The sequence below is a fragment of the Cinclus cinclus genome, chromosome 10, assembly GCF_963662255.1.
Source record: "Cinclus cinclus chromosome 10, bCinCin1.1, whole genome shotgun sequence".
In the NCBI taxonomy this organism is placed as follows: Eukaryota; Metazoa; Chordata; class Aves; order Passeriformes; family Cinclidae; genus Cinclus; species Cinclus cinclus.
In genome coordinates this window covers 9346452-9370660 of record NC_085055.1, presented here as the reverse complement: position 1 = coordinate 9370660, position 24209 = coordinate 9346452, and the positions used below count along the sequence as shown (strand labels likewise).

At 41.1% G+C, this 24209-nt stretch overlaps 1 protein-coding gene across 1 annotated transcript in view; it reads left to right on the top strand.

The window, feature by feature from the left end:
* Positions 1–24209, top strand: part of DIS3L2 (DIS3 like 3'-5' exoribonuclease 2) — a 183260-nt gene that overhangs the window by 35040 nt on the left and 124011 nt on the right. The window contains exon 7 of the mRNA XM_062498823.1: positions 22107–22341. Coding sequence (XP_062354807.1) covers positions 22107–22341 — 235 coding nt within the window. The remainder of the gene's footprint in view (positions 1–22106; positions 22342–24209) is intronic.

Below are 24209 nucleotides of genomic sequence, written 5' to 3'. Positions count from 1 at the left end.
TCATCTGTCCTAAACTTGGTACAGTGAATGTCATACTCCTTTTTTTTTTTTTTTTAGGAGACTATATTCCTAATTCACTTTAATAGCTGGTGAAATGAAGAGCTGCTATGACTCTAAAAACCTGATGATCTTTAAGTCCTGAGGTGATTTGGTTTTGGATTGTTTCCCTAAGTTCTGAAGAATAGGAAAAGTGCTACATACCTATTTGCATGTTTGCTCTTGTTATTGGCTGTCAGAGAAGCAGCAATTGGCTGCAGTATTACATGTGGTCAGAGCTACTGAGGTTGGCTCATTAACTCTTTACCCTTGTTTCCTAAACTCCTGTTTATTTTTCTTAAGGCCATAAATCAGAGGGACAAGGAATCTTAAATAAAGGTGATTTATGTAAATGAAGAATTGCAGCAGCTGGAGGAGTGACAGGGACTTTTCTACAACAGATTCTCTGGGGTAGGATGTGGGACCTCATTTATGACCACGTGGTTCTTGGAGATAAGAAGGATATTTGTCATCAGGAATGGGATGCATTAAATTTGTTGTTGGCAATTTGTAACCATCTAAGATAAAGGTATCTACAGTCTAATGGGTAGGTTTTGAGTCAGCATGTTGCTGCTTCAGAGAGCTGGAATGGTTGTGCCTTCTCTCAGACATTGTTCCTGTGTCTTCCTCCAGATGAAGTGCAGCCAGGCTGAGGAGATCTCCTGGCCTCCCACTCTCTCCTGGTCTGGCTTTGTGATGTTACTTGCTGTGAGGGGGATCCATTCTCCTCAAATTTTTGAACCTTGTGCCCTAACTGCTGTGCATATCACAAGAACTGGGAATGAGTCTGGTCTTGGTGCACTGTCATGCAGTGCAAGGTGGTCAGTGACTTATGTGCATCAATAGCAGTTTTCTTAACATTGTAGTGCAAGAATTCTTTATTGCTTGCTGTTTGGCATTATCCTTCAATACACAAATCAGTGTCCTGGAACCTGTAGCTGTGGCAGTCTGTTTCTGCAGCATCTTGAAGAACTGCAACTGAAACTTCAAATCAAGTTTCCTATTTACAAAGTGCCACTCAAAACACTAAAAGAGAAATTTAAATTCTTCCTGATTATCACTAGCTGTGGACATGATATCATTCCTCAGCATGTGCTTGCTGATAAGACATCTGGTGTGGATTTTTGAAGGTCCCAGGTTCTACCTGTACTTTCCAGTTTTTATCCCAGCCTTAACTACCTGGAGGCTCTTTAAAAAGTGTTGGTAACAATCTAAGAAAATAGTGTAAGGCAGAGCTGATCTATCAGCTCTGCTGAAAAAGGCAGAGTTACCTTACTTTCTCACTATTTTTATTTCTTTCTCATTGTTGGATTATTTTTGTTTTCTGTGTTCTGTCATATCAGGCAATACCTGCTTCATGAAAGTAGGTCTGTCTGTGTTGCTTATGAGTTTTTTAGGTTTCCAGTATGCTATTGATTCATCCATATTCAACTGTGTCACCTCCTGGGGTTTGAGCATTTCTTTGTTTTTAGCTTTGTCTAAATTGTTTTGAAACAGAGAGCAGTGCCAAAACACATACTTTTAATTGAGCAGCTTTGGAAGTGTGAAAATGAAGACTTGGCGTGATCTAATTAGTACTTGTGTATTTTGGTAGCAAAAAGTCACTGGCAAAGATTTCCCCAGACACATTCTGTGTTCTGTCTGAAAAAAAATCCTGCATAAAGTAGTATATTCTGCTTAGTTCTTGTTGGTGCTTGGAAGTCCTGACTGTAATGCTTTCACTAATTAGCTGCCAGAATGTCCTTTTCTTCTCAGTCTCCTTGCTTCTGGCTTGTTTGTTGGAATGAGCGTTGGCTACTTTTGCTGGCAAGCTCTATAGAAACTGGCATCTCTCTTCTTGTGATCTATTTAAATCCCTCATGGTGTAATGTTTGCCAGGTTGGTGCTGTCTGGGGAAAGTCCAAAGGACTTGTGTGAAGTGGAAGGAATATTTCAGCAGCTTCTCTTTCTTCCTGACCTAATGACTGTTCAGGGCGTGGGGAGTTCTGGTAAAAGTCTCAAGGACAGTAGCTAGGTAACTCACCTCTGTGCCCTCCTTGAATTTTTTTGCAGTAAATTTCCTCCAGGTTTTATCACCCCTTTTGATGTAAGATTGCCTAGGTTAGATTTTTTTTTTTTCTTTTCTTTTCTGTGAAGATCAGGTTTGCAGCTGTCACCTCTTGCAGTAACTACATCTGCTGTGATGGTCTGGTGTAAGTTTGGAACTGCAGGTCTTCTCCATTTAATGCAAGTCTGGGAGCTTATCCATCGACAAGCATCCTCTCTAAAGGGTCTATGAACAACACATCTGGGCATAGCACAACTGTGTCTGACAATCCTGTGGGACCAATGTCCTGCACAACCCAACTGCCTTGGGAACAGCTCACTGCCCATTTGAACAGTGTCTTTCTTGCCCTGACCTTTAGGCTCATGCTCTAGACAGAAGTCTGGCAACTGCAAGGGCATTTTGCAATGCCTTTCCCTTCAGCCTTTGTCTTGCAGCTGTCTCTTAAATGTACAACTGGCTTGTTGCTGTTAGAGAGGCAGCTTCCTTGTGGTATTTCCATATTAGAGCAGCATGCAGAGGGAATGTCCCAACGCTCCTTTCTGGTGACTGTGCTGGGCTGTGTCACCTGGCTGGGAGCAGAGTTGCTGCCTCCTGGACTGCAGAGCTGTGCAGCATCACCACTGGAGGAGAATAAATGGCTCGTCTGGCTCTAGTTTATTTATTCAGCTGAGCACAGAGCTGGTGCCATGAGTGAGTGCTCTGTTGGCAAGATATCTGGTGCCTAAGCTCCTCTTCAGGTCTGTGTTGTACCATATAGACATACCCAAGGTTAATGGATGGACGTTAGTTTAATCTGGTTTAATTTTATAGCTGTGCTTCATGCGTAGTCTGAGCAATATTTTGACAGGATGGCATTACTTTATCTACTCTTCCTGTTTCCCCCTTCCCTCCCCCCCAATATTCCTGAAGCTTTCTCTAAAATGCTTTATTCCTTTTCTTCTCTGCACAGTTGTTGAGCTGTGGATGTAATATGTTTATCAGCTGAGATTTGTGTCTTGGAAACTTAATTTACCTTTTTATCTAATACTGTATCACTAATGCATGGCAACATTTCCTGGCAGGATATGCATTGTTAAAATTCATTTGTTGGAGCTCAAAAAAAAAAAAAATCATAGAAGCAGATGGCTCCCATTCTGCAAGGTTCAAAAGTTTTGAAGCAGAAAAGGAAAATGCTCTTCATGGTACCTGACATCAGTCCCACTATCCTACTTTCCCATGGGTGACTCCTATCAGTGCTGAGATATAACGGAGCCCAAAGACTAGGTGTGGTGGCAGCTGTGGCTGTCAAGTAAAGGAAAAGCTGGGAGGGGAAGGCTGGCCTTGTCAGGGCAGTGTCTGCAGCTACACAGGAATTTCCTATGAGCTGATTGAGACCTTGGGCAGACTTTCTGCTAACAAAACTACTACCACATGTCAGAACTGATTTTTTATTTTTCCCGCCATTGTCTTTTTGCCACTGAAGGAGTCAGCATTATCCTGTGGTCAGTTATCCAGCTGCGTGCCCTCTGTACCAGCAAAGCCCCTCAAGTTAACAACACTGTTTTTTTGGGGATGAGTGGCACATCATTGCAGCATGTCTTCAATGACATGAGAATGGTCCTGGGGCCTGAGGCTTGTCTTTGAGCAATTAGTTGCTATGATCACAAATAAACAGATAGACTGTGCTTCAGAGCTCTAGTTCCCAAGCACTGATTTCTGTTAAGTGCTTTGGGAAAGAAAGGAAAAAATAATAAAAAAAATAATCTGCAGTTAAATTAATCTCCTCTAACAATGTCTAATGGTTCTGAGGACCAGTCCTTGAGGGAAGGGCGTTGTACAAAATGACAGACAACAAAGTATACATAACTCTTTGTTCAGGGTTTTGAGGTATTAGGAAATAGAGCTCCTAACACTGGCACATCACCCTCTTATTAAACTCTGTGGTTCCACCAGCTCAGGATTGATTACTTTAGCAAGCACTAAGTATTTGTCAAATGCTCTTCCTTTGGGTACTTGACATCCGGATCCTTTTGTCTTCATCGACTTGCCTCAACACCTCTACTTCTCAGCAGGCTGGGTGTGCTCCCTCCTACCCCTGCTCTTGGCCCCAGTGCCATGCCTGCACTGTGCCTCAGTCCTAAATTCTTGCATAAAAGTAGCTGGTTGCACAGGTTGATCCATGTCACTTGGGTGAGGTGAGGGACCAGGATGACAGAAGATACTTGCCTCTAATGAGCAGCTCTGTGCCCTTGAGTCTGTTAGAGGAAAATCCTCTTCCCCTTTGCAGATATGGGGAGGGTGTAGTATGGATCCTGTGTCCTGACTAGCAAGATGGCCCAGGAAATGCTCTTTGTTTAGACTCCGTTATCTGTTTCTGATATAAAATGTTTTTCCAGCTGAATCCATAGCTGGATGTACTGTACATAATAGGCTTATGTTACTAAAAGACAAGGGATGAAAAACATCAATTTTACGTTTAAAATTTACCACAGGTGTTTCGTTATTAGTTGCTGCCACCTCTTAAAATTTTTCAGGTCTGTTTTTCAGGGCTAGTCATAGCAGCATTGGAAGAAATATCTTGCTGCCTATGTTGCATCCCCTCAGCTCTGAAATGAAAAGTAATGTGGACTTAGGAAAATTTCTGCTCTCTTCCCCAAGATATGCCAGGGGAAGTTGCTTTATTTCTTTACCAGGAATACATAACCTTTTCTTCACAAAAAAAATATGCCCTCCCAAGCATGAATTGTTTTTAATCTGTGGTTGTGAAAAAAGTTCTACCCCCAAATTGTCAGATTTTTCCAGCACAGTCACTCTGATACTCTCACTGTAAAAATAAATACAAAATGAATGAGCATTCATGTATCATTGATAATTGAAAATGAATATAGACAGAGATGATTTTTAAAAATTTTTTGCTGAAGAATGTTTAAATCATGCTTTAATGCATTAGACGTTACAGGATATTTATGCTTGTATTAACACTATAGTTAAAGCTGAGGTTAGTCAACCTTTCTGTGTTACAAGATTAGGGAAGTAAGTTCAGGTCTATGGTAAAGATTGTTTGGGGCAGAAAACTGAGCTAAGAGGTTTGTTTTGAAATCAGTGTTATATGGGCAAAGTTTGGTAAGTCTACTCTGTGATTTTTCTCAAATTAAAATGCTGTGTGTTGAAGTGGTTTCATTTCATCATGTTGTACCTGTGTAAGACTTCCCTGAATAATTTTCTCTTACTTATGAGACTGCAGCTGGTGACTGCAGGGTGGAATCTTGACACATCTGCTTCCACTTGCTATGAGGGAATGAAAAGAAAAGGAAATGCTTATAGTCTTTAGGATGTGTTTAAACTTTTGGGGGTTGCTTTGGAAAAGTTAATGTTCACTAGAGGTGAATACCCTTAGGATCTAGTAAACCATACAAATGCACGTGACAGTGTTGATATGATAGATAATCGTATTAGGCCAGTGATGGGGAAACTTCATCCTGAGCAGTTTGTTGGCTTATTAGATGGGAATGAGCCACTCCCTTTGGAGGTCAAGAGTACCCTGGTATTTGTGTGCCAATTTTTGACTGTTCCAAGAAGACAATAGTAGTTTAAATTCCTAAACAATGCATAATTACATGAACTGAAGCTTGCGAGGTTTCAAGCTCATCTGCTGTACTAACTACGCTACTAAAAATTCAGTGTTTTACCATTAAACAAAGCCAGACTACTTTTTGTATTGGGAGGACTGAAGCATGCTTGTTTCTCAGCATCTCAGTTGCAATATCCATGTGTTTTATATGATTTGTTGCAAATATACAGGTGAGAAAATTTCTATAGTGAGACTGTTTTATGTATTAATTTACCTTAACCCCTAAATTCAAAGCACCATAGCAGCTTTCTGTTTCTCTTTTAGGTCAAGTCTCAGCGCTTCTAGGGCTCATGGATCCTGGCTCACTGTTGAATACGCTTGGTAGTTTTGAAGCTTCTTAAATATCTGAGTTGCATCTTTCAGTTACAAATTCATAGCTTTCTTCAGTGTCATTTGCAGTGTAATTTGGCGGGAGCAGCTCATAAAGTCATGATGAGAGAATAAAATAAGAGGCACACAGTTGAATGCTGTGAGAAGTGAAACTGGTTTTCATCCAGTTTTTGAAGTATTGGCTGTATTTTTGACGAGCCTAGACTTGGGGGTGTATGGGTTGTGTTAGGCAAATAAAGTAATATTCTGTTAAGAAATTATGAAAACCATTCAAACCCAGAGCTTGGGTAGAAATTTTTAATTGTACCCCAAAGACTCTGCAAGGTGCAGTGAAATGACTTGTGGGAGGTTTTAAGTCAACCTTACAGTGTGGTCCAGTTAGAAGGGAAGTTATTAGTTAAGAACTGAGAACTTGCTTAATTTTATTTTGGTGGAGTGCTGTTAATATTTTACAAGGAAGCGGGTTTGACCATGCACTTGGTGTGAAGTTTGTGTTGCTGATAGCCTTTGCTCTGCAGAAGCCTCTCTGGGAGAGGTTGAATTTTGGAATCCTTAGGGGGATGATGCTTTTGGTGGAGGTGCCTGGCTGTGTCAGCTCATGGCTGGTAGTGCAGGTGATTGTTCTGGGGTGGGATCCGGTCCCTCCCTGGAGCTGGAAGCCTTGGTGTGAACTGGTGGGTTATCAATAACCTGTTGTATGTTTAAGGAGACAAATCCTTCCGTTCAATTGTTTCGCTGTGAATGACCGCTTATCACCGGATGATTTTGTGTACCTTGTGTCCCTTTTAATTTGTTTTGGATCAGGGACTGTAAAAGCTGGTGTCTGAAAAAGGGTGTTGCAGGGATGGAGCAAGTATTCCCCAGCTTATTAGAGTTGCTTAAGCACAAGAAATGCTCCCAATGCCTTATGTGCAACTTCCGTGTGTCATTTGACTGCACCCAGTGCTGTGTAATTGCAAGTAGGTGTTATAAAGTACTTTACTCCACAGCAAGGTTGGGTAGACTGAGGTGGGAGTGCATGTTTCAGCCTTCACATTGCTGATCTCCCCCTGTCTGTGACTTCCTTCACTTACTTTGTCTCTGTACATCCTCCATCCTTTGTGCCAGGGCCCAGTGTGGCCAAACTGTGGAGGTAGAGGTGGTAACTTGGGTCCCAAATGGAGCAGTGGGGATTTCAGTTTGGATCCTCAGCAGCCTGAGGACAAACTGCTGCGTGAATTGTTTTCTATTTCTGATAATGGTGTTATGGCACAGTTGTAGCAGGATACATGGTAAACTAACAAATTAGCTTCAAGGGTCAACAGGTATTTCAAAACGAGGCAGGAAATTCAAGGAGGTTTTAAGAAACAAGGAAGTGGCAGACTTAATATTTTACTTGAGAGGGCATTAACTTGCTTTTCACGTGTCCTTAGCTCTTAAGACAATGTAGGTGCTTTGAGTACTGATAATCTTAGACATGGTACCTCTCATGATGGGTAGAATGGGAGCAGGCAAGTGTGAAGTTTGCTATGTTAAAGCAAACAAATAAACTGCTTTTGCTGGTGAGAAAGCAAATGAAAGGGGTTTCCTAGAGCTGTGGACTGGCTGGGTAGGCTCTGAGATTTTGCCCATCTTCCTTTTCTGTTTTATCAGCTAAGATGAATGGTGAGTCAGTGTAAACTGTATGCTGTGTTTCATTATTGGAGACCTGTCAGAAGAGTTGGTTAGTAATCCAGAGCATTTGGATTCAGTGTGATAAAACTAATCATAACAAAGTACTTCAGTGCCTGACTTGAAGCTGTGAAGAAAATCCTGTTATCTTAAAAGTATGTGTATATGAAAGGGCTATTTTTTTCTTTCTTAACAAGATAAACATAAACTCATTGGTGAGTTACAGAGGAGCAGCACTGTTTCCCAGAGGCTGCTTTCCAAACATCCTGAGATGAAGTGAAGCTGAGATTTAGTGCTGTCACTTGTGGAGTTTCAAGAATATACTTCTGAAGCCTTTTTAAGTTACATGGGAGAAGTTGTTACGGAATCTGCTTGTGATATAGTTGTAATGAACATAAATTTACTTCCTTCATTTTTTGGAACAATTTGCCTTTTTTGCTGGGTGCTTTTTTCCTTTTGTCAAATTGCTTAAACAGTTTATCATTAACACACTTACTGTATTACAGTTTGACTTTGTAAATATTATTCAAATAACTACTTCTAGGTAAGGAAAATTAATTATTAAATGTCATCCCATACTTTTACCTGGTGGGAAAGACTGAACAAGTGAAGATTGCTTTGAGTTAATTTGATCTGTATGAAGCAGCTTTGAATTTCCTGGGCTTGTTTAATGAACATACTGAAAGCCCAGTGCAGCTGCCTGTCTCAGATCCAAAATTGTACACAATGTACTGCAGGGGAGAGATAGTCTTTTCCTTTCTGGTTAAAAGGACTAGCAATCTGTCATTGTTGGTAATGAATGTTTTCAGGTAGCACAGTCCAGATTTAGCATTTGAGCTGGCTTCCTTGTAAAGATTTGGTTTGATTTCCTTGTTCTGTAATTTCCAGTGCTCAAGTGAGAGTTCTTCTTGGATGACTAACACATTTCCACGCTGGTTAAGGCACTTTAGAAGACCCAATGTTTTTCATGTATTAAATATTTTATTAATGACTTAAGCAGGTGTCAAGCCTAGTTCACAGTCACATGTTTTTGAGCTGTGCTTCTGAATTTTGTGATTCTCAAATTTATTTTGTAAGACTGTTGAATGGGCTTAATGCTTGATGCTGTTCTGCTTCCCCATGTGCACCTTGGCTTTGTGCCTTTTTAATGTAATAAAGTGCATAATTTTTCTTGCATTTCTGCATTTTGTGTTTCAGTCTTTGCTGCATGTTTAAGAGAATGGGAAGTGTGTTCAGAATATTGAGAGGAATGTATTGCTAAAGGTGAATCCTGATGCTTTCTGTTTGAGGTACAGCTAACTCTTGTGGGCAGTGATGTAGGAAGCTTATCACTTCTTTTGCATAGCCTGTGATATGCAGTTTGCTGCAGTGTGCAGCCATCCATTTCCCACTGGCATGCAGAAGGTATCCTGAGGCAGGGGGGAGAACTCAGGATAAGCTGTAGGGTAGAATTTGTCACTGGGATATCTGGCTGTTGTGTGACTGAGCTGCACATGTGTAGTGGTGGGCTTCATCAGGCTAACCAAGAGATATAATTGACAAAACTGAGTATAAGTCGTCTATTACTAATAACTGGAAATGGCCAAACTGCTAGGACTTGGAAGCATGATCCAAAGATTTGCGAAGTTAGCCTGTGATGATCATCAGGAGAAGTGAGTTATAAAGTAATTCAAGATTTTCTGAAAAAACCCCACTTCTTGTGAAATCAGAGTTTAATGACCAAGGTGATGGCTTCATGCTGCCATCACCACTGTTTAAACCCCCAATATTTTTAATTTGCACCTGTTTTTACTGATCTCATAACTGGCCATTGTTACAGAATGCATGTGGAATTTGATTGAGAGACCAACTTTTCTTTTTGGATGGAATGCAAGCTACCTATTGCAATAAAGTTTCTGTACTTGTGATTATGGGCACTGTCAGTGTTTCCATTATAAATTTCTGGATTTTTTTTTTAAAGGAGCTTAAAACTAAGTTGTAAAAACTTGTTCTTGGCGGAGAACTTGTGTACAACATCTCAGCTCAAGTAAGACTTTTTAATGAATTTTGAGAGAGTGAAGGAAAACCTGAACTACTTTGTAAGTTGAGGTTACACAGGTGAAGTACACAGTGAAATTCTTGTTAACAAAACTCATCTTGTAAGGAAGTAGCACAACAAAAACCTCCAGTCCCATGTCCTGCATTACATTTTAAATTAAGTTATAACAATTGAGTGCAACTTTTGTTTCATTCTGTGGGAAAGCTTTTGACAGAACAGCATTCATTGCTGGGCAGGAAAAACAGACCAGAAGATACCTGGCTTCAAGAAGCAGGGAGCTCTGTAGTGACCAGCCCTTCCCACCACTGGGAAAGCTTTTTTTTATGGTGATGGTAAATCTGTTTCTGAAGGAAAGCAGTAAAAATATGCCATTCCTATTTACTCCATTTTTTTCAGTAATGCAGGAGATACTCTGAGACCATGTTCAATCAATGTATATTTTCACTGGATTAAATAAACCTGAATATTGACGTCATGAAAATAAGCTGAGAAGCCTGGTGGTGGATGCTGATGCATTTTACTCTTCCAATAAACACTGCTTCAAAATTTAATGAAGCATGCCATGTTGCTGAAGGTAAATGCAAACAAACTGAGCCATAGACTCTTTGCTTGAGGTGCTGCTGTTTAATGAGATTCGTCACCGAGTAATGTGAGCAGGTCCTGGTGACGCAAATGCCAGCAGCCATTCCCTGCCCCATTTCGGGAGGAAACCTGGTGATAGTGATTGTTTGCACTAGGAGAAGAAAAAACACTGCAGCAGTATAAGTCCTCAGCAAAATGTTGAGCATCACTCATCTTTACTGTGCCTTGAAATCCTAGTTCACTTTAACTTCCATTAAGGTGGGCTCCCTTCAAATGCAATCTTTGTGTCACCCTGTGCTCCTCTCTTCCCCTCTGTTAATGTGCTTTGTCTTTGACAGAAGCTTCCTGAAAGTTCTGTTGAGTGTCCACAATGTTGTGTATGGTTTGGTGCAGCGCTCAGCATGGTGTGTGCCTAGTTATGACTGGGACATGAGCACAACTGCAAATCAAATAACCCTAGGAAGGGTGCATTTTATCTGAGGTAGGGGTGTGTGGAACCTTCAGTGTGCCTTCAGTGAACGTTTTTGTGCCTTCCAGCAGGAATAGACAGACATACCAATTCCCTGGAGACAGACCAATGATACTGCTCTTTGCCTTTCCTTCAAGAATGTCTTCTGTTGTGGCAGGTTTTGTGCTCACTTTTTAAAAGTGAGCAGTTTTTGGTACCATTGCTATTGTGTGTTCATCGATGAAGCTGCATAATAAGAATAAATCACACAGAAAGGTTCTGTAGACCACTTTGGTGAGCTAGTTTTGCTGCTGGAGGCAAGTTCAGTGAACAAATGTTAATGAAAACTACAAGGGTTTTTGTTATTATAATAGACAATTATCTAAACATTTTGGAATCAGATAATTTGATTCTAAACTAGTTAAGATTTTGGTTTTAAATGTTTTATCTGAGATAGGAACTAATTTTGGAAAGGCATGGATAACCAAATTATAAAAAATTCTTATTAGTAAGTGCCTGTAAATTATGAAGAGATAGCTATGCTGTGGCTATAACTGTGGTGTTATTCATGATTTTGCTTCTGTTTTGCTGTCCTAATCATATTTCCAGGTGTGATACAATTGAATGATGTCTCAGGTCATCTTTAAATAGGAATTCAATTATTGCTCTGTTTAGTGATAAACAGAGTTAGTTTAATTAGCTTTGTGTGTGGAAATAAGAATAATTGTTTTATCCCAACAACATAAAAAAATTGGTGTTTTGTTTTAAGAGCTGTGTGACGTTTGTTTCTTTCCTGTCTTGATTTCAAGCAGCAGCTGTAAATAAACTAATGCTGATCTTTAATTATGTGAGTTTCTGCTGTGAAACCTGGAGTTCTGAAACCCTGAACATGATCTGTGGTTAAGCCTTGGTCCCTGGGTGGGAAGAACAGAGAAAGCCTCCCTCTGTTCATAGAAACCTAACCAATGTTTTACTGTCTCTGATAAGACCTCAAGAGTGAAGTAATGCTTTGAAGTCTTTGAAAACATTAATCCTCACATGTGAATGTAAAGTAAATGGCATCCCTTTTTTCTGAGTGGGGAAATGCACCCTCACTTTTTCCTGAGACACCTGCCTCTCCACTCTGCCTAATGTGGGTTTTTTTGGCATGCTCTTCTTTAATACCTATGGAGTAGAGTGATCTAAAATACTTAATAAATACTTAATCTATGACAATTGTTCAGATATTTGTGTTTGCTGCCTTACCACATGTGCATGCTTTGCTATTTTCAGCCTTCTTTTCACACTTGGACTTTGCCTTGCCAGCTTTGTGAAATTCAGGTGTAACATCTACAGGACAGAGTGTGCAGGTCTGCCTAGCACAGTGTCAAGTGCTGCAAACTGGGCAACTTGTCTTGAGTGAGTTTCCAAAAGTCATGGGCAACTGAGAGCAGGATTATTTTCCTTGAGCAGGATTACTTTCCTTATGTACTTTGTAAGGAACTTGTTGAAAGTCTAAGATAGATATGGAAGCCTGGGATTTCCTGCCAGTAATGGTGATTTAATATGAAATCAGTCCCACCTGTACTTTACAACTAGGCATTCAAGGACTCCTTGCCCAAATAAATGGACTTGTAGCAGTTTCAGCTCACAGGTGAGCCTTCCCAGTGTGATAACCCAGCCTGTGTATTTGCAGGAATAATCTTTGAGCAAAGTAGTGCTTCTGTTATCTCCCTCTTCCCTTCCAAATTCCCTTGGTGCTCTATGTTGAAGTGAGACTCTGTCCAGGGTCAAAATTTGCTGATACCAAGCCAAGTGAAGAAGTGCATTTGCCTCACAGCTTGTCTTCTCTTCAGAAACTACTTTACAGGGACACAGAAAGGTCTCAACAGTTGAGGAAGCTGTTCTCTTTTAATCCCTAGTGAATCATCTGTTTTTCTTTTCCTCCACTTACCGTGCTTGCAGGGATTAGCTCCTCCAGTTCCTTTTGTCTGCGGGTGGTCCTCTTCAGCCTGGCTGCCCCTGTTCTGCAACAGCTTCCCCTCAGCACAAATCTTTTCCAACCTGTCCTGGGGTGGTGGGGAAAGTACTGGATTCATAGTGGCCTTGGCATGCATGACTGGAAATGGCAGCAGTACAGCATGGCAAAACACAGGTATACTCAGTCCATTTCCTAGGAGATGGAGCTGCTCATAGTTAGAACCACTCTATCAGATGGTACGTGCTGGCTCTTGCATGGAAAATGTAGTGTTAAAGTGGATTTTCAGTCTTCTGTTGCTAAAAGTTTCCCGGAATGTGTCTCCATCACTTGTTACCAGATCTCCTTACCTTCACACCAGTCCATGACTATTTGCAAAGGAAGTGCTGGGTGGTTTTGTGTGGGTGACTTGAACAGTATTGTGCTGGCATTGGGGGAGGCTGTTCTTGGCTGGAGCCATATTTTAGTGCAATTGAAATCTGATTTAGAAATTAATGTAGATGCCAGTTTCCCTGGTGTGACAAGGTAGACACCATAGGAGTAGGAACTAATTTTGGCATGCTCTTTTGATGGGGTCAAGACGGGCATAGTGGAATGCACTCAGCCCAGAGCAGCTGCGTTTTGCCTTCCATATCCTCAGAGGAGCAGTGGAACACAAAGTGCAAGAATGTTCCTGTAGAAGATGAAAACAAATAGAAACAGGGCAGTCCAGCAGTTGACTGAATGCAGCCATGAAGATGGATGACTGGAAAGGCTAAGAAACTAAAATCTATTTGAAGCACTTCTAGAGTGGAAGTCTCAGTGATGCTTCAGCGATGACTTGTTTAGGTTCCTGATACTCTTATCCCACTGTGTGAATAAATAAGCAGACCTGGGCTGATGGAACACACCAGTCAAAGGAAGTTCCCACTGAGGCATACGTAGTAGTCTGAAAACTTCCATAAATTGTTCTGTAATATGACAGTTTCCAATTATGGGTTTTCACAATAAGAGGCTTACTGGCAACCAGTAATGCAAGTTAACTGTGGAAATTTCTATTGCTTTTCTTGGCCTCTGTGCACTTCCTGAACAGTATGGGTTTTGTCCCAGGTGTCCCATTCTGGGCTTTGAAAGTGTGTCACAACACGTGTGGGGCTGAGACCCCTGGGAGCTGGCACTTAGAGCCTGATCAAAAGTAACAAAAACTGCAAGTGAGGGGCTTGAGGTATCAGCCCCAACATGTAGATGCTTGGTTGATTTGTTTGTTTCCTGCCTTGATGAGTTAAAGTGTTGATCAGTAAGAGATTTTCTTAGACACATGGGAAATAATTTTTATACAGTTCCGAAGAAAAGTTCAAACCCTTGGGAAGTATAGGTATGCAAATATCTTGGATAGCCCTTCCAGTACTTTCTGATTAGTTTGCATTGTCAGCCCACTTTCTTACGGGCACGTGCGGGTACAGGCTTGTTTGGTTTGTGAAATGTTGAATAAATCTTCAAAGAGTATCATTGTTTCCAGGAAATATGTTTTTCATACATGCTTGTATTGTTTTTAAAAAAAGGCAGTAATGGATAATACTTTGGTTTGTGCAAGCCAACGGTGTGGATTTGCTTGGCATTGCAGCTTTCAAATTATACACACTCAGCACAAGAAGATTCTTTCCTGATTACATGCAAACTCTGTAATTATTGCATCTTTTAAAATATGTATTGATTCATGGTATTGTCTCAAAGTTGCAAATGATCCAAAAGCCTGTCTGCTTCTTTACATCAGATGCAAACTGGGTATCTTTCTGCAGTAATTTGCTGAAAATGCAGGGATTTCAGAGAATCATACCTTTGAAGATGTAACCTAAGGTTGCTCTCTTCTTCTAATCCACCCCTCTTGAGTGATTTATTCTAGTGACTGTGCATCATAGGTTTTGTCCTGGCACCCATTCTTGTAGTGTTGCAGTGCCTGTGCACATTACCAGAAAAAAAAAGGCTGGGAGACAGTTTTTGTAAAAAAAAGAAAAGTCAAACCAAAAAGAAAAGAACACACACACAAGAAAAGAAAACCAGTTCCAGTTAGTAAGAAAGGGCTGCTGGTGTGGATGGGGCATAATTTGATTTAAATGACTTTTGAAAAACAGTTCTCAAAACTGTTCCATGCATTTTCTTCCTGGCTACTGTTGAAAATATGGAGCCGAATATTTTCTGTGATGTTTCAAACCAATATGTTCTGGCAACCTCAGAGCTGGGCCCTGTGCATTGCACTCTTGTTTCCAGTTCGCTGTGGCCTGGAGTGCAACACGCAGCTCATGAGATGCACCAAAGTGGGAGGTCTTGTGAGGAGGAGCAGGCAATACAAAGACCCAGGGTACAAGGAACATTTCACTGGGGTCCAGCAGGGAGGCTGCCAGTTTTAAGGGCTTCTTTTATGAAAAGAATTTGCTGGTAGGAGATGAAGAAGCTGTTTGTGCTTCTTTGAATTTTGTGAGTGTGCAGGAGGAGGTTGATTCCTGGGTGTTGTTAAAGGCTGGGTGCTGAAGGGAATCTTTTGTGCTTCTCTGGGGTCAGACTTTTCTCACTTGAGAGATGGGCTATGGCTAAGGATTCATCAGTGCTTTAAGTGTGACAACATCTTCCTGTATAGAATAGCATGTGGGCTGGGAAGCTGTGAGATGAGGTGTTTGCTGTATCACTGCTGCTCCAGGGACTTCTGTGCCTTGGGAAATGTGTGTGGGTGCAGTATAGGGAGGTATTCTGAAAATAGAGGCAGGTTTTTTTAGCACTAAATCAAATCCTGGAGGTGGCAGCAGGAATGGAAAGTGTGGAACAAGTCTGTTGGTCTGGCTGTAGCAATACACAGCTCTTTGGTAGCGACTCCCAGCAGGGTTGGCTTGCCTACCAAAGGCCATGGCAGAGTGTTCCCTGCAAGGGAATCAAGGACGTTGTCCTTCCCCATACCTCTGACACTGTTACCCTCAGCAGTGGTTGATCCATGACATGTGGGGCACCTGTGCTGAGCAGGGACAGCTACTTCTGACATCTTTTTCCTGCTTCTCAGTAGTTGTTAGAGAGTACAAAAGGCAGGAGTGTACAGATGGAGTTGTTTATCCTGCTAGGAGAACCAGGTGAAGTGAACCTGAGGAAACATGGTCCTGATCCCAGGGCTATGTATCCTACAGGCAACAGTGCAAGAGCCAGACTTGGGAGAGGTGGGATCCAGGGAGACCACAGAGAAGTGGCAAGAAGGAAATGAAGGCAGGAGTAGACTTGAGGAGAGACACGGGCAGAGGCAACTGTCTCCTGGTCGTTGATAAGGAGGTGTAGATAAACATGTTTGGAAGCAGACTGTAGGTGTGGGATGAGGGCCAGGGAATGGGAATGGGGAGCTTTCAGAGGCAAATGACAGGTCAGAGACCAGATAGGGAATGGAAATACATGGTGAGGAGACAGTTCTTGTTTTGGCTTTAGGATTCAGAAAGGTCAGTCTTGAGAATTTTCCTTGTTGATGCTTTTCCACTTGTTTTTCTGGTTATTTGTGCAAGATGGTAGGAGAAGGACTTCAGATGGACTTGGAGGGAACACGCTGTAACCTAGATTGCTTTGGTACAGCCTGGAGCACAGAGAGATGAGTGAACAGCTCAGGAATGAGGTTTATTGGTAGAAGCAGAAAGAACTAGTGAGTTGAGGTGGCTGTTTCAAAATATGGGAGTATTTCTACAGTTAAATGTGTTTCTTGTGCAGCTGCCTGACGAGCCTGGATGTAGGGCTCTCTGCTCAGGTTGGACTAAACATGGATGTTAAGTCTGATTATTTGAATTAACTCTGTAGTAAAAACTCACTTTTCAGGTTAGTCTGAGCAGAGGAGTTGCAGGATTCTGGGAAGGGCAGGCAAGATGGCTTTGTGGTCTCAACAGGTTTAATGGCCATACTGAAGATCTGTCGTGGTATTTTGTTTTCAAAACACAAGCCTTAGATTTAATTTATTTCTTTCCCACTTCTCACCTGCTGCAGTGGATTCAAGTCAGAGCAGATTCTGAAAAATCACTGTTTCCAAAAAGCCTTTGTGTACTCAGATCATTTACCCTTCGAATCCACAAGCAGGATGGTATTGTAGTGACTGCTGTGACAAAGCTGTGTGTGACATCTGGGAACAACAGAGTCCATTGGGGAGGAACAAGTAGTCTTTTCCTAATCAAGAGGGAGAGATTTTAATATGGATGTTTGTATGATTATTGCATCCAATGTGATGTCTGAAATGTAAACTATAATGTGCTGTTAATATAAAATAGCTATCCTGGGGGCTGTTAGCAAGTGTTTCCAGTGATTTAGAATTAAAAGATTGTAATGAAAAAATCTAATCCCAAACCACAACAATCCTCCTCAGTATAACATTACTGTTATTTTAACAGTAATGCCATAACTGCTTCTACTGAGACTAGTCAGTCTTACTGAGTTGTTGTCTTCCCAGTACTGTTTTGGAGTATGTGGAATTACGAAAAGAAGGAAGGGTGCTTGGGACAGGTGTTTCTTTTCTTGTAAGTGCCATCCTTTCTTTATCCAAGAAGAAGCTAGAGTGAGCCAGCCTTTGTTTGGTTACTCTTTTCAGAAAAGCAAAGCTCTTCCTCACAATATTTATGGTAGCTTGGCTGTAGTATGTATGTATGAGCTGTGACAGCGTCCTCATGTTAGCCAGGCTCCATTCCTGCTCCCTTGTGAGGGAACATTAGGGAACCAGCTTTTAAGTGAAGCCTGTTTAATATGGCAAAAGCTGGGAGACAAATAGATGCAGGTGTTCACAGCCCTGGTATGAAATGTGGTGTTCGCATTAGTGTTGTGATAGCAACGGTCCTTTTAACGAGGGGATGGTAATTTGGTCCAAAGCCCCTGTTTTCAGCTGTCCTCCTTTTGAAAGAACTGCTTTTAACCTGTTTCTGAGACTTGTTGCTTAACTAAGGCTCAACTGCAGAGAGGACCAGCAGCTCTGACCTATGCTTTGTCTCCCTACCTAGTACTGAGCATAATAATTTTGTTTGGCTAAAGCAGAACTTGTGTTTGAGCAACGTATTTTTCAGAAGAAAGGCATCTTACCTTGGTTTGCAAACCTCAGAAAGTAGGCTTGGGCTAGCACCTTATTTCCCTTCCAGATGTTCCCCTGTTCAGTCCTCCCTGGTTAATGTGAGTTCTTTGTGTGCTGTGAACCTTCTTCAGCTCCTACTTGCTGCTGAATCAACTGCACCTTTCTCTACAATCATGAGGAGCCTCTGCAACATCTGTCTGCCCCAGGGAAGAGACTTGCCATTAATGACTTGTCACTTCTAAAACCTTTTGGGCAAGTTACACATTCTGGGTTTGAATACTCATTAGAAGACACTTTCCAAGGTTTTGACTGATTTACATAGAAATATAATCTCCATTCTGCCTCAGTATCCTTCTGAAAATAATCTTTTTAATACCAGCTTTTTGAGTGAGATGAAGAATTTAATTTTTATTGAATCTATGTCCAAGCTGACTGTATGGAGGATAATTCTGCTTCCTTCCTTATCTGCCAGATGCTTTCAGTGAAGGAAGTCTCTTTGCACAAGGTTCCATTGAAAGCAGTGACCCTACATGGAAAGATTTTAGCAGTTTTTAGCCATGCATTCATCCAGCTGTGTCTAGTCCAGCAGTTATCCAGCAGCCATGTCACTTTGTCAGATCTATGAGGATTCATGGATTGCTTGTTGGGATCAGAGATGAATAAGAAAGAAAAGCAAACCTATTAGTGTCAGGGGCTTGGTACATTTATTTGAAAGAGCCTGGGTTAATAGCTCAAAGATCATTGAAAATCACTGGTCATGTTCAGCTGTTTCAGTTCACAGGAACTGAGGAGGCAGTAGCAAAAACTCTATACTTGATGTGAGAGTAACCAGGCCTGGGCTTTGTCTTTGTGTGGAGGTTTAGGTGGAAAGTCTGTGAAATGCTGGGATCTAACAAGACAGATATGAGATTGGTTCTGGCAGAGGAGGCCATTTCTTTTGTAGCACATGAGGTAACCCCTGTGCTTTCAGATGCACAGATTCCCAGTTCAGTTTTCTGTTGGAATGAATTCCTCCTGAGTAACGACAATTGGTCATTCAGTTGCTACTTCAAGACTAGGCTGGGTGCTCCATTGTCCAGATTGTACAGGTCCATGCCACGATGGTTTTGCCCACTAGCTGGTTTTTACTGTACTTATGGGGGAAATGGGATTTTCGTTCAAGTATCCTGTGTTCTGTCTACTTTACAAACTAAACCATTCACCAGTGAGGCAGAAACTTGATGATTGTTCAGTGATAGATGTCTGTTTTAAGCTGGAAGAGCACTTACTCAGACACTGTCTTCAGGATCAAGCACTTGAACAAACAATTGGCTTTCATCAAAATGTTTACTAAAACTTGTTTTAAATTATTATTAAAGAGCATGTAAAAATAACAACCGAAAAGTTGACATTTTACTTCCAAGATCAGGAAGTTTAGGTCCTTTAAGGGCCTTTAATGATGTTTGTCGGTGCGGTCAAACATTTCATGCATGTGTAACAAGGGGGAATCCCATTTTTCTAGGTCCATGTAAGGTCAGCTGCATTGCCAGGGAATGGGACTTGGTGCTGCACATATGACTACATATGTGTAGATAGACTGATCCATTTGTTCATTTGCTTTACTCTGTGTCTGTGATCAGAACTGACCCATTATAGCTGTGTGCTTTATGCCATGGATAAGCTGCAATAATGTTAGATGAATCAGGAGAGTGCAATATCATCAGATTCTTGAATCTGAGATGCCACTTGTAAGAAATGCTTCATATGTCATGGTTGGGCTTTCTGATGCTCATAGACAGAAGGATCCTGCTCTTTGGAATCTCTGATGAGCTCATGTTGGCCATCACCTCTGATCCTCTTAAATGGAGTAATTGTATCCACTGAGCTCCTGATTTTATAAAGTCTTATGTGGCTTTCCATTCTTGTGGTATACAGCTTCCCTAAATTTTTGGTGTGATATGAGAAATATTGGGTGAAATTCCCTGCTTTGTTATGTGTGAGGTCACCCTAAATGATCTATCTTGGCCGTAAAAAGAAAACAAATCCTCTTGCCTAGGCTTGCCAGCATCTGGACATTTTGCTGATGTACTCTGTGTGGAGGTTATGATTTTGTGGACTCTGGAAAACTTTACTGAAAATCCTTTTGAAAATCCATAAGGAAATGTGTGACTGGGGATTTAGGTAGTCACAGCTGGAGTATCGTGCTGCTAATGGCAGCAGTGTGTGTCCTTTAGCTTGAGGGAAGAACAGCAATTTTAGCATAGAGCATTTAAAATGAAATCTGTATCTGCTGCATTCTTTAATAACCACATAAACTTTTCAAGCATAGCCCTTCCATCTTTAGAGAAGTGTTTCCTGTCGTAAGATATATTTGATGTTGTTTGTTGCTTTACATATAGAAAACATACTAATTTAGGATCCAAACCACATCTCACACTCTAAGAGAGACTGGGAGAGAAAAAAATGCAGGCAAAACTTGAAGGGGTTGAAGGAAATCAGCTCCTGCTGCAGTTACACACTTGCACATATCTGGTGCAACTGAAATTTAAGAGCTGAATACATCCACATCTGACCATGTTAAGGTCCAAACATTACTGTTGACACTGGTTTTCTTTTTGGATAGGTACACTGGCAGAGTCAGTAGTGTGTGGAGCCCTGTCAGCTCTCTAATCTAATAGACTGTTCTTGCCGAGGCCATTGTGTGTCAGTGTTTTATGTACCAAATGTAGCCAGGTTTAATAATCAGCCATTTTCCCACCTTCTGCCAAACTTTTTCCCTTTTTTGTCGCAATTTAATGTTTGAGTCAAAATCTGCTATGGTAACAAATTATATGCATGTTGAAAATAAAGATGGAAAGAAGAGTCACAAAAGGTAACAAGAGTTCAAAGCAATGTCATTTGAGTTTTTTACTTTTAAAGACTTGAATTCAGCCCCATTTTAAAATTGATTTTATTTCTGTTATGTATTGTGAAAAGCTTACAAAGAAATGGATACTGCTTGAAAGCATGACTGTAGCTCTTTATATGTAAAACTGTGAAAGTATTCCCTGTACAGGTATGATTTTGATTTATTTGCTTTTTAGTTACTAAAGAATAATTTGCGTAACTTTTTTGACTTATATTTTCTTACTTAGAACAGTTGCCTTCAAGTAACTCAACCCGCCTCAACCTGTTGAGGTTATTTATGTTTATTTCTAGCAACTATATAGGTCATATAAAATATGTTACCTAAAAGTTGTTTCTCTTGTTTTATTGCTTTTTTTTTAAAGGGCCCTTCACTTGTTTTGCTGGTGGCATGAGTTGCTGCTGTCATGTACTGGTTTATGATGCTGAGGTCTGGGGACCTTGGAGGAGCATCTCTGGGGAATTAGCAGCACCAGCTGGAGGGGAGCTCAGTCACTGGGAGGGCACTGGAATGGAGTCACCCAAGATATTTATGATTTTAATGTTTCGTAGGTTATTTCTTATTCTGTACTGATTTTCCTCTCCCTCTGAAGTACCATAGCTTGAGTGAAACATAAAAATTCTGGAAACTGAAACCTGGATCTAGATTCTCCAGCTGTGTAGGTGTTTGCAGCTCACTGTTGGTTACATGAAGGATGCTGGTAAAGGCTTGTGTGTCCAAGGTATTAACTGCTTTGGTCATTATATCCTGAACTGGAGCAGTTTCTGCCCATCTCACATGCAATGGGATATGCCATCCAGGTCTGGTATCTGCTTCACTGGGAGCTGGGCTCTTCTTCAGTAATTTGATTTGGAGATTTGTATAAGTGATGGCAGTAGCTGAGTGCCCTTAACAATAAAACCACAGCCTAAAATAAATGTAAAGCTTAGTGCCTTACCAGGATGCCAGAGTCCAGTTCTTCCACACGTCACAGGGCGGCATGTTCTGTAACCTCTGCTTTTTCAGTCTGTTCGTAATCGTGTGGAGGAGCTTTGACATGATCCCAGCATTCCCTGGAACTGCTTAAGTTTTGGGATGTCCCAGGATGATTAGTGTATCTTGGTGAACAATGGTCTAAGCAGCCTATTAGATTGTAGCGAATTCTCCTCCGTGCCTGTGTTTACTCTTAACTTCTGCGGAGCTGATTAGAGGCTTGGCAGGAACTGTATGGTTATGCTCTAGATACACTTTGGATACATTATTGTCACAGTTGAGCTATTGCAAAAGCTGTGCCTTGCCAGTCTTTATCCTACTGAGGTACCTCTTTTGATTGTGCAATATCTGTGGCTAATTACACGGCAATTGCAGTGTGCCACCAGCCACCCACAATTCATTGTCAGCTCCTGGGGGATGCAAACGAAAAAGGAAAGATAATGTTTTCTTTCTTCAGTCCAGTAATTTAGCTTGCCTCTGTTTTTTTAATCCCCTGCTCCTTCAGGTAATAAAGCCAGATGGTAGTGACAAAGAAACAGAAGTCACACATGAATCAGACGTCCCTGAGGATATGTTGGGGACTTGCATTCCACAAGAGACAGCGAAGGGCGATGCTCAAAGTCCGGATGTCATTATAGAAGCTCAGTTTGATGATAATGATGCAGAGCATGGGCAAGACCACTGGCAGGATACATTGACTGATGTCATTAAGAAACTTTCCCTGGATAACGGTGAAAAGGGTAAGTAGATCAGATTGCTGATTTTAGGCCTTTGTTTCAGCAAAGCATTGAGGTGTTACTTGGTTGCCTCGCTTTGCTGTGAGATATAAAATACAGGCATAAAAGCTTAATGCCTTATCACTTCTATCCCTTTCTGCTAAACTGTCTTCATGGTTTTGGATGGATATTAATGGCTGGGGTTTATGTAGTTTTGATTGGTGCAAAGTAAATCTGTGAAACAGAAGTCACGCCTTTAGATCTGCAGTTCTTGGGGCTGTCTGGGGTGTGCTGGTTGCTGTTTAATTCAAGATACTGCTGTAGCGGCTTCCTTGCAGCTTGGCTGGCCAATCTGTGTGTCTCAGTTTGGGGATAAGAATATACTTCCTTGGGGGCAGCTAAGTTTGTTGCTGTTTTCAAACAGTTGAATTATGAGCAACTTAAAGATTTGGTCTATTTAAAAAGAAAATTGCACTAAAACCTAAAGCCAATTATGTGATCTGTTTTGAAGGCAAACCTATTTTATTCTGATTCTGAATTCCATCCAAGCCATCAAGTGTTGCTTAGGGCAAAATAAAATAGGCTCCCCTGTCCCAAAACTAACGCTTATGCAGCTCTTTGCATGTCCTTTCTAGTATTAAATCCCTTCCTGAAGAGCTGTGTGTTGAAAGGATTCTGACAATTGGCACATTTAACGTGTGCCTTCAGCTACTCATGAAAGGTTTGCTGGGGCAGATATTCTGTTGTGCCCCTGTTGCTTGCCCCAGTTGTCCAGAAAAGGCAGCAGTAACTCAGGACCTCAGTAGTTGTTGGACTCTGACAAATCTTGGTGGTGGTTATAAAGCTGTCCTATTAAATACCTTGTGTTTTCCTGAGATATTTGAAGATGCACAGACCCCTGCCTGTACTGTTGGTAAACTTCCATTTTTCACACCTATCTGTTAGTAAAACAGGAAATAATTCTGGAATTGAAGTGTTGAACTTTTTATGACAAAGCATTAGTTTTACCTCACGATTGGAGCTGCCACCTTACCAGTTTGTGATGCTATTTCCTTCTGGGTATCTCCATTGTTGAGTTCCTGCCAAGGCAAGTGAACTAACTCATATCTTGTTCCATTCCTTTCCAGGATACAGACTTGATTTGGGAATTAGTCATCTTGTCTGTGCATGTTTTACACAGGTGGTTTTTAACCCCAGCTGTTTTCCAGTCTATTGCAGCTGTACACCACTGGGCCACTTTGACTTGACAGTTCTCCTGAGTCACTTGTTGTGTCTGTTGCATCTTTGTTGCTTCTGATAGCAATGCCAAATTAAATGTTGTAGAAGTACATTCTAGTTTGATACCAGCATCTAAAAGAAATACAGGCTTGAGCCAGTATTTCACTTCAGTGTGTGATTGTGCTTTAGTTTAAAGAGTTGATGAGAATTATTTCTTTTTTTTGGTGGATCTTAGTTTCTCAAGATGCTCTGGAGTGACCTGTGTTGGAAGTCAACAAGTCATCTCTCAAAATCTGTGCCGTCTTGAGTGGGTTTTGCCATTTGATTCTGTCTTTGGAGAATATTTCTAGGACAAGTGTGACATCAGCTTATTGTCTGCACAATTGAAATCCAGCTTTTCCACTGCAGTTTCCTAAGAAAACTGATTTCTTTTGTTTTCAAGGCCCTTCCATATTCATCCTTAGCAAGCCTTATGGCTGGTGTGGATGTGCCAGTTAGATTTCTGATGAGTTTGTGTTTTGCTATCACCTCTTTTAATATTTGCTTCAGCTTCATTGGCCATATAACCCATATGGAGTTTTCCCTACTTTCTTCTTTTTCTGCTTTTTAGTACCCTGCCTTTTTTTATACATACAAAGTTTACAATGCTGATTTTTCTGAAGGTGTTTTTGAGT